The 10,742-nt window shown below is 56.5% G+C and overlaps 1 protein-coding gene across 1 annotated transcript in view; it reads left to right on the top strand.

Annotated features, from left to right (window-relative positions):
* Positions 1-9,235, top strand: part of LOC147090613 (phospholipid scramblase 2-like) — a 49,866-nt gene extending 40,631 nt beyond the window's left edge. The window contains exons 7-8 of the mRNA XM_085977381.1: positions 4,124-4,285; positions 8,980-9,235. Coding sequence (XP_085833507.1) covers positions 4,124-4,285; positions 8,980-9,039 — 222 coding nt within the window. The 3' untranslated portion in view covers positions 9,040-9,235. The remainder of the gene's footprint in view (positions 1-4,123; positions 4,286-8,979) is intronic.
* The last annotated feature ends 1,507 nt before the right edge of the window (positions 9,236-10,742 follow it).

The raw sequence follows: 10,742 nt of genomic DNA on the forward strand, positions 1-10,742 counted from the left end.
GTGGGGTATATCACAGAGTGTTACAGTGAGGGGTGTGGGGTATATCAGAGAGTGTTACAGTGAGGGTTGTGCGGTATACCAGAGTGTTACAGTGAGGGGTGTGGGGTATATCAGAGTGTGTTACAGTGAGGGGTGTGGGATATATCAGACAGTGTTACAGTGAGGGGTGTGGAATATATCAGATTGTTAGAGTGAGGGGTGTGGGGTATATCAGAGAGTGTTACAGTGAGGGGTGTGGGATATATCAGAGAGTGTTACAGTGAGGGTTGTGCGGTATACCAGAGTGTTACAGTGAGGGGTGTGGGGTATATCAGAGTGTGTTACAGTGAGGGGTGTGGGATATATCAGAGAGTGTTACAGTGAGGGGTGTGGGGTATATCAGAGAGTGTCACAGTGAGGGGTGTGGGGTATATCAGAGTGTTACAGTGAGGAGTGTGGGGTATATCAGAGAGTGTTACAGTGAGGGGTGTGCGGTATATCAGAGAGTGTTACAGTGAGTGGTGTGGGGTATATCAGGGAGTGTTACAGTGAGGGGTGTGGGGGTATATCAGAGAGTGTTACAGTGAGGGGTGTGGGGTATATCAGAGAGTGTTCCAGTGAGGGGTGTGGGGTATATCAGAATGTTACAGTGAGGGGTGTGGGGTATATCAGAGAGTGTTACAGTGAGGGGTGTGGGGTATATCAGAATGTTACAGTGAGGGGTGTGGGGTATATCAGAGTATGTTACAGTGAGGGGTGTGGGGTATATCAGAGAGTGTTACAGTGAGGGGTGTGGGGTATATCAGTGAGTGTTACAGTGAGGTGTGTGGGGTATATCAGAGCATGTTACAGTGAAGGGTGTGGGGTATATCAGAGAGTGTTACATTGAGGGGTGTGGGGTATATCAGAGAGGGTTACAGTAAGGGGTGTGGGGTATATCAGAGAGTGTTACAGTGAGGGGTGTGGGGTATATCAGAGAGGGTTACAGTGAGGGGTGTGAGGTATATCAGAGTGTTACAGTGAGGGGTGTGGGGTATATCGGAGAATGTTACAGTGAGGGGTGTGGGGTATATCAGAGAGTGTTACAGTGAGTGGTGTGGGGTATATCGGAGAGTGTTACAGTGAAGAGTGTGCGTATATCGGAGAGTGTTATGGTAAGGGGTGTGGGGTATATCCGAGAGTGTCACAGTGAGGGGTGTGGGGTATATCGGAGTGGGTTACAATGAGGGGTGTGGGGGTATATCAGAGAGTGTTACAGTGAGGGGTGTGGGGTATATCAGAGTGTGTTACAATGAGGGGTGTGGGGTATATCAGAGAGTGTTACAGTGAAGGCTGTGGGGTATATGAGAGAGTGTTAGTGAGGGGTGCAGGGTATATCAGAGAGTGTTACAGTGAGGGGTGTGGGGTATATCAGAGAGTGTTCCAGTGAGGGGTGTGGGGTATATCAGAGAGTGTTACAGTGAGGGGTGTGGAGTATATCAGAGAGTGTTACAGTGAGGGGCATGGGGTATATCAGAGAGTGTTACAGTGAAGGGTGTGGGGTATATCCGTGAGTGTTACAGTGAGAGGTGTGGGATATATCAGAGAGGGTTACAGTGAGGGGTGTGGGGTATATCAGAGAGTGTCACAGTGAGGGGTGTGGGGTATATCAAAGAGTGTTACAGTGAGGGGTGTGGGGTATATCAGAGTGTGTTACAGTGAGGGGTGTGGGGGTATATCAGAGAGTGTTACAGTGAGGGGTGTGGAGTATATCAGGGAGTGTTACAGTGAGGGGTGTGGGATAAATCAAAGTGTTACAGTGTGGGGTGAGCTTTATCAGAAAGTGTTACAGTGAGGGGTGTGGGGTATATCAGAGTGTTACAGTGAAGGCTGTGGGGTATATCAGAGTGTTTGAGTCAGGGGTGTGGGGTATATCAGAGAGTTACAGTGAGGGATGTGGGGTATATCAGAGAGTGTTACAGTGAGGGGTGTGGGGTATGTCAGAGAGTGTTACAGTGAGGGGTGTGGGGTATATCAGAGTGTTACAGTGAGGGGTGTGGGGTATATCAGAGAGTGTTACAGTGAGGGGTGTGGGGTATATCAGTGAGTGTTACAGTGAGGTGTGTGGGGTATATCAGAGCATGTTACAGTGAAGGGTGTGGGGTATATCAGAGAGTGTTACAGTGAGGGGTGTGGGATATATCAGAGAGTATTACAGTGAGGGGTGTGGAGTATATCAGAGTGTTTGAGTCAGGGGTGTGGGGTATATCAGAGTTACAGTGAGGGATGTGGGGTATATCAGAGAGTGTTACAGTGAGGGGTGTGGGGTATATCAGAGAGTGTCACAGTGAGGGGTGTGGGGTATATCAGACAGTGTTACAGTGAGGGGTGTGGGGTATATCAGAGTGTGTTACAGTGAGGTGTGTGGAATATATCAGATTGTTAGAGTGAGGGGTGTGGGGTATATCAGAGAGTGTTACAGTGAGGGGTGTGGGGTATATCAGAGTGTGACAGTGAGGGGTGTGGGGTATATCAGAGAGGGTTACAGTGAGGGGTGTGGTGTATATCAGAGTGTGTCACAGTGAGGGGTGTGGGGTATATCAGAGTGTGACAGTGAGGGGTGTGGGGTATATCAGAGAGGGTTACAGTGAGGGGTGTGGGGTATATCAGAGAGTGTCACAGTGAGGGGTGTGGGGTATATCAAAGAGTGTCACAGTGAGGGGTGTGGGGTATATCAAAGAGTGTTACAGTGAGGGCTGTGGGGTATATCAGAGAGTGTTACAGTGAGGGGTGTGGGGTATATCAGAGAGTGTTACAGTGAGGGGTGTGGGGTATATCAGAGAGTGTTACAGTGAGGTGTGGGGAATATCAGAGAGTGTTACAGTGAGGGGTGTGGGGTATATCAGAGAGTGTTACAGTGAGGTGTGGGGAATATCAGAGAGTGTTACAGTGAGGGGTGTGGGGTATATCAGAGAGTGTTACAGTGAGTGTGTGGGGTATATCAGAGAGTGTTACAGTGAGTGTGTGGGGTATATCAGAGAGTGTTACAGTGAGTGTGTGGGGTATATCAGAGAGTGTTACAGTGAGGGGTGTGGGGTATATCCGAGAGTATTACAGTGAGGGGCGTGGGATATATCAGAGAGTGTTACAGTGAGGGGTGTGGGGTATATCAGAGAGTGTTACAGTGAGGGGTGTGGGTATATCAGAGAGTGTTACAGTGAGGGGTGTGGGGTATATCAGAGAGTGTTACAGTGAGTGTGTGGGGTATATCAGAGAGTGTTACAGTGAGGGGTGTGGGGTATATCAGAGAGTGTTACAGTGAGTGTGTGGGGTATATCAGAGTGTTACAGTGAGGGGTGTGGGGTATATCAGAGAGTGTTGCAGTGAGGGGTGTGGGATATATCAGAGAGTGTTACAGTGAGGGGTGTGGTGTATATCAGAGTGTTGCAGTGAGGGGTGTGGGGTATATCCGAGAGTATTACAGTGAGGGGTGTGGGGTATATCAGAGAGTGTTACAGTGAGGGGTGTGGGGTATATCAGAGAGTGTTACAGTGAGGGGTGTGGGGTATATCAGTGAGTGTTACAGTGAGGGGTGTGGGGTATATCAGAGAGTGTTACAGTGAGGGGTGTGGGGTATATCAGAGAGTGTTACAGTGAGGGGCTTGGGATATATCAGAGAGTGTTACAGTGAGTGTGTGGGGTATATCAGAGAGTGTTACAGTGAGTGTGTGGGGTATATCAGAGAGTGTTACAGTGAGGGGTGTGGGATATATCAGAGAGTGTTACAGTGAGGGGTGTGGGATATATCAGAGAGTGTTACAGTGAGGGGCGTGGGATATATCAGAGAGTGTTACAGTGAGGGGCGTGGGGTATATCCGAGAGTATTACAGTGAGGGGTGTGGGGTATATCCGAGAGTGTTACAGTGAGGGGTGTGGGGTATATCAGAGAGTGTTACAGTGAGGGGTGTGGGGTATATCCGAGAGTATTACAGTGAGGGGCGTGGGGTATATCCGAGAGTGTTACAGTGAGGGGCGTGGGATATATTGGAAAGCTCCCTGTAAGGGACGACTCTATGGTGGGGTGTGCTCTGTGCGTTCCCGTTACTGGATGATGGGCAGACTTCGAGTGAACCCTCACCACTGCTCGCTCGTTCTGCGGTTGCAGGTAAAGCCTCCGGATGAGTCTCGGAACATTGGGCGGATCAGTAAGCAGTGGAGTGGGCTGCTGAAGGAAGCGCTGACAGACGCCGATAACTTCGGAGTCCAGTTCCCCATGAACCTCGACGTGAAGATGAAGGCGGCGCTGATGGGAGCGTGCTTCCTCATCGTAAGTACCGCGCAAACCCAAGCACGCGAGGCCAGCCCGAGCCCAGAGTGGCAAGGACGCATGTGTCCGCACGTACCGTAAGGGGACACACAGGGCGCGTACGCCCTCGGTGCCCGTCTGAGATACAGGAGGTACCAGCTTCGATATCCTTGGCGCAGTGTTCACTCCAAGGCACGCACGTGCAGTGTTCCCGCTAAGCCACGCAGCCAGGCAATGGACTGGAGGTCCTGCGCAGGCCACTCACTGGCTTTTACATGGAAGAAACCGCGCACGTGCGAAAATATGAATGGGCAGCGCAGCCGATTAAAGGGACCACTCACGATAAGAAATGAGAGGGAACATTGCACACTGACTCCTCCATCCCTCGCACAGTGCCTCGTGTCTCAGACACACACTGACACCCCCTCCGCACAGTGCCCCATTGTCTCTGACACACACTGACCCCTCCAGCCCCCGCACAGTGCCACATGTCTCAGACACACACTGACCCCTCCACCCTCCGCACAGTGCCCCGTCTCTCAGACACACACTGACCCCGCCGCCCGCCGCACAATGCCTCGTGTCTCAGACACGCACTGACCCCTCCGCCGCCCGCACAGTGCCCCGTGTCTCAGACACACACTGACCCCGCCGCCCGCCGCACAATGCCTCGTGTCTCAGACACACACTGACCCCCCCACCCTCCGCACAGTGCCCTGTCTCTCAGACACACACTGACCCCTCCGCCCCCCGCACAGTGCCCCGTGTCTCTGACACAAACTGACCCCTCCGCCGCCCGCACAGTGCCCCGTGTCTCAGACACACACTGACCCCTCCGCCCCCCGCACAGTGCCCCGTGTCTCAGACACACACTGACCCCTCCACCCTCCGCACAGTGCCCCGTCTCTCAGACACACACTGACCCGTCCACCCCCCCCGCACAGTGCCCCGTGTCTCAGACACACACTGACCCCTCCGCCCCCCGCACAGTGCCCCGTGTCTCAGACACACACTGACCCCTCCACCCTCCGCACAGTGCCCCGTCTCTCAGACACACACTGACCCCTCCGCCCCCCGCACAGTGCCCCGTGTCTCAGACACACACTGACCCCTCCGCCCCCCGCACAGTGCCCCGTGTCTCAGACACACACTGACCCCTCCACCCCCCGCACAGTGCCCCGTGTCTCAGACACACACTGACCCCTCCGCCCTCCGCACAGTGTCCCGTGTCTCAGACACACACTGACCCCTCCGCCCCCAGCATAGTGCCCCGTGTCTCAGACACACACTGACCCCTCCACCCCCCCGCACAGTGCCTCGTGTCTCAGACACGCACTGACCCCCCCACCCTCCGCACAGTGCCCCGTCTCTCAGACACACACTGACCCCTCCGCCCCCCGCACAGTGCCTCGTGTCTCAGACACACACTGACCCCTCCGCCCCCCGCACAGTGCCCCGTGTCTCAGACACACACTGACCCCTCCGCCCCCCGCACAGTGCCCCGTGTCTCAGACACACACTGACCCCTCCGCCCTCCGCACAGTGCCCTGTGTCTCAGACACACACTGACCCCTCCACCCCCCCCGCACAGTGCCCCGTGTCTCTGACACAGACTGACCCCTCCGCCCTCCGCACAGTGCACCTTGTCTCAGACACACACTGACCCCTCCGCCCCCCGCACAGTGCCCCGTGTCTCAGACACACACTGACCCCTCCGCCCTCCACACAGTGCCCCATGCCTCAGACACACACTGACCCCTCCGCCCCCCGGACAGTGCCCCGTGTCTCAGACACACACTGACCCCTCCGCCCCCCGCACAGTGCCCCGTGTCTCAGACACACACTGACCCCTCCGCCCTCCGCACAGTGTCCCGTGTCTCTGACACAGACTGACCCCTCCGCCCTCCACACAGTGCCCCATGCCTCAGACACACACTGACCCCTCCGCCCCCCGCACAGTGCCCCGTGTCTCAGACACACACTGACCCCTCCGCCCCCCGCACAGTGCCCCGTGTCTCAGACACACACTGACCCCTCCGCCCCCCGCACAGTGCCCCGTGTCTCAGACACACAGTGACCCCTCCACCCCCCGCACAGTGCCCCGTGTCTCAGACACACACTGACCCCTCCGCCCTCCGCACAGTGTCCCGTGTCTCAGACACACACTGACCCCTCCACCCCCCGCACAGTGCCCCGTGTCTCAGACACACACTGACCCCTCCGCCCTCCGCACAGTGCCCCGTGTCTCAGACACACAGTGACCCCTCCGCCCCCCGCACAGTGCCCCGTGTCTCAGACACACAGTGACCCCTCCGCCCCCCGCACAGTGCCCCGTGTCTCAGACACACACTGACCCCTCCGCCCCCCGCACAGTGCCCCGTGTCTCAGACACACACTGACCCCTCCGCCCCCCGCACAGTGCCCCGTGTCTCAGACACACACTGACCCCTCCGCCCCCCGCACAGTGCCCCGTGTCTCAGACACACAGTGACCCCTCCACCCCCCGCACAGTGCCCCGTGTCTCAGACACACACTGACCCCTCCGCCCTCCGCACAGTGTCCCGTGTCTCAGACACACACTGACCCCTCCACCCCCCGCACAGTGCCCCGTGTCTCAGACACACACTGACCCCTCCGCCCTCCGCACAGTGCCCCGTGTCTCAGACACACAGTGACCCCTCCGCCCCCCGCACAGTGCCCCGTGTCTCAGACACACAGTGACCCCTCCGCCCCCCGCACAGTGCCCCGTGTCTCAGACACACACTGACCCCTCCGCCCCCCGCACAGTGCCCCGTGTCTCAGACACACACTGACCCCTCCGCCCTCCGCACAGTGCCCCGTGTCTCAGACACACACTGACCCCTCCGCCCCCCGCACAGTGCCCCGTGTCTCAGACACAGACTGACCCCTCCGCCCCCCGCACAGTGCCCCGTGTCTCAGACACACACTGACCCCTCCACCCCCCGCACAGTGCCCCGTCTCTCAGACACACACTGACCCGTCCACCCCCCCGCACAGTGCCCCGTGTCTCAGACACACACTGACCCCTCCGCCCCCCGCACAGTGCCCCGTGTCTCAGACACACACTGACCCCTCCGCCCCCCGCACAGTGCCCCGTGTCTCAGACACACACTGACCCCTCCGCCGCCCGCACAGTGCCCCGTGTCTCAGACACGCACTGACCCCCCACCCTCCGCACAGTGCCCCGTGTCTCAGACACACACTGACCCCTCCGCCCCCCCGCACAGTGCCCCGTGTCTCAGACACACACTGACCCCTCCGCCCCCCGCACAGTGCCCCGTGTCTCAGACACACACTGACCCCTCCGCCCTCCGCACAGTGCCCCGTGTCTCAGACACACAGTGACCCCTCCGCCCCCCGCACAGTGCCCCGTGTCTCAGACACACACTGACCCCTCCGCCCCCCGCACAGTGCCCCGTGTCTCAGACACACACTGACCCCTCCGCCCCCCGCACAGTGCCCCGTGTCTCAGACACACACTGACCCCTCCGCCCTCCGCACAGTGTCCCGTGTCTCTGACACAGACTGACCCCTCCGCCCCCCGCACAGTGCCCCGTGTCTCAGACACACACTGACCCCTCCGCCCCCCGCACAGTGCCTTCTCTCTCAGACACACACTGACCCCCCCACCCTCCGCACAGTGCCCCGTGTCTCAGACACACACTGACCCCTCCACCCCCCGCACAGTGCCCCGTCTCTCAGACACACACTGACCCGTCCACCCCCCCCGCACAGTGCCCCGTGTCTCAGACACACACTGACCCCTCCACCCCCCCGCACAGTGCCCCGTGTCTCAGACACACACTGACCCCTCCGCCCCCCGCACAGTGCCCCGTGTCTCAGACACACACTGACCCCTCCGCCCCCCGCACAGTGCCCCGTGTCTCAGACACACACTGACCCCTCCGCCCTCCGCACAGTGCCCCGTGTCTCAGACACACACTGACCCCTCCGCCCTCCGCACAGTGCCCCGTGTCTCAGACACACACTGACCCCTCCGCCCCCCGCACAGTGCCCCGTGTCTCAGACACACACTGACCCCTCCGCCCTCCGCACAGTGCCCCGTGTCTCAGACACACACTGACCCCTCCGCCCCCCGCACAATGCCCCGTGTCTCAGACACACACAGTCCTGTCCATGGGTGGAGACTCCTCCTGTGTCATAAGTTCCTGTGGTTCTATGGAGATCAGAGGTGTCGGGAGTCTGCGGGCAAACGGTGCGCTATTCATAGAGTCATAGGACAGTACAGTACAGAAGGAGGCCATTCGACCCATCCAGTCTGCGCTGGCTCTTTCGAAGAGCAATCCAGTTAGTCCCACTCCCCCGCTCTTTCCCCATATCCCTGCAATTTTTTCTCCTTCAAGTATTTATTCAATTCCCTTTTGAAGGCTACTATTGAATCTGTATCCACCGCCCCATCGGGCAGCGCGTTCCAAATCCTGACCACTCGCTGCGCAAAAAAGTTTTTCCTCATGTCGCCTCTGTTTTTTTTGCCAATCACCTTAAATCTGTGCCCCCTGGTGATCGACCCATCAGCCATTGGAAACAGTCTCTCTTTATTTACTCTATTTAAACCCTTCATGATTTTGAGCGCCTCTAATAAATCTCCTCTTAGCCTGCTCTGCTCCAAGGAGAACAACCCCGGCTTCTGCGGTCTATCCACCTAACTGCAATTCCCTTTCATCCCTTCTCAGGATTTCATGTTCTTCGAGCGTGCAAAGACCAGCAAGCAACGGGATGGCGTGTGGCAATAGGTTGGCACTGCCAACTGGGAGCCAACGAAGCCAAGAGGAGATGGCAAATTTTGTGGCCTTCCAAGGAGACTCTGACGACCGATTGTCAATGACTGAAAGCACCGAAAGGGAGCACGCCAACTTACGGTTAAGAGCAGTTTACACAACACCTGAGGCGATTTCTATCGTGGATTGAAGTCATCCTCAATGATTGGGGGGCGGGGGGTGAAGATGGGGGGGAGGGCGGTTGGTGGGGTGGTGGGGTTGTCACTGGGATATGGCGAATGGAACTGGCTCGGTTCAGGCACATCCAACACGCCAGCTCACGACGCGCGCCCGTCTCGTTTTATAACAAGGCCCAAAAGAAATAGAGGTGTCTCTTCCCCCGCCTGCTGTCCTATCCGAAGACGAAACCTTCCCTCACCTGTTGACTGCTGCACGAAGCGGGTTGTGTCGGAGCCGGCTCTGAAGGTCATTGAACCCTCCTGTCCAGTAACGCCTCCAGCCACTTTGAGTGCCCGTTGCAGAATTGAACAAAGTGGGAGGGGGGGATAAAATACACCCTCCTGGAAACCCTAACAATGGAGCAATGTTCTCTTCACCCCCACCACCTCCGCCTCCCCCTCCCCCCATCCACTTAACGTGTTGGCTCTTTATTAAGACTGGGATTCCTTGGCAACAATTTTCACGATTGAGCATCAGCTTTTCCGCTTGGGATTTGGCAGCTAGAGTCCGGAGCACGGAGCCGCTCCCGAATCTGCACGGTCCACTCAATGGCTCGGGGCAACGGAACCAAAGCTGGCAACTTCAGATTACAGCCTCGCTGGCCAAAGAAAATCCTGCATCATCACTTGCTTTTACCTCAAGCTGTGAGGGATAATTACTGTGTAACTGTACAGAGTCACTGTTTATTGAGCACGGTAAGGGTTACTCACTGTGTAACTGTACAGAGTCACGGTTTATTCAACAGGGTAAGGGTTACTCCCAATGTAACTGTACAGAGTCACTGTTTAATCAGAAGGGTAAGGATCACTCACTGTAACTGTACAGAGTCACTTGTTTATTCAGCAGGGTAAGGATCACTCCCAGTGTACCTGTACAGAGTCACTGTTTATTCAGCAGGGTAAGGGTCACTCCCAGTGTAACTGTACAGAGACACTGTTTATTCAGAAGGGTAACGATCACTCCCAGTGTAACTGTACAGAGACACTGTTTATCCAGCAGGGTAAGGATCACTCCCAGTGTAACTGTACAGAGTCGCTGTTTATTCAGCAGGGTAAGGATCACTCCCAGAGTAATTGTACAGAGCGTTCCCAATTGTTTTTGCTCAAGTGATGAGACAAAACCCACACTGCAGGCCACCACCAAGTTTGAAAAGAATAGTGAGACGGTGGGAGAAAATGGTAAATACTGGCTAGAGAGAGGTGGAAAAGAAAAGAGGTTAAGGGAGAGGGGAAGAAGGGGAGGGAGCGAGGGGAAGGCAGAGAGTGTGTGGGGAAGATGAGAGCACGAGGGGATGGGGAGAGAGTGTGGGGGAAGAGGAGAGAGCAAGGGGAAAAGGGAAGATGTGCGAGACGAGGAATGAGGGAAAGGGAAGAGTGTATGAGCGAAGAGGAGAGCATGAGGGGAAGGGGAGAGAGACTGCCGAAAGGGGGAAAGCATAGGGAAGGTGGAAAGGAATGAGAGGAAGCGTTGAGAATCTACGGGACTGGGAGAATGTAAAT

Source organism: Somniosus microcephalus, unplaced genomic scaffold (assembly GCF_052327205.1).
Source record: "Somniosus microcephalus isolate GS21.2 unplaced genomic scaffold, FLI_Smic_1.0 unresolved_chr4, whole genome shotgun sequence".
Taxonomy (NCBI): domain Eukaryota; kingdom Metazoa; phylum Chordata; class Chondrichthyes; order Squaliformes; family Somniosidae; genus Somniosus; species Somniosus microcephalus.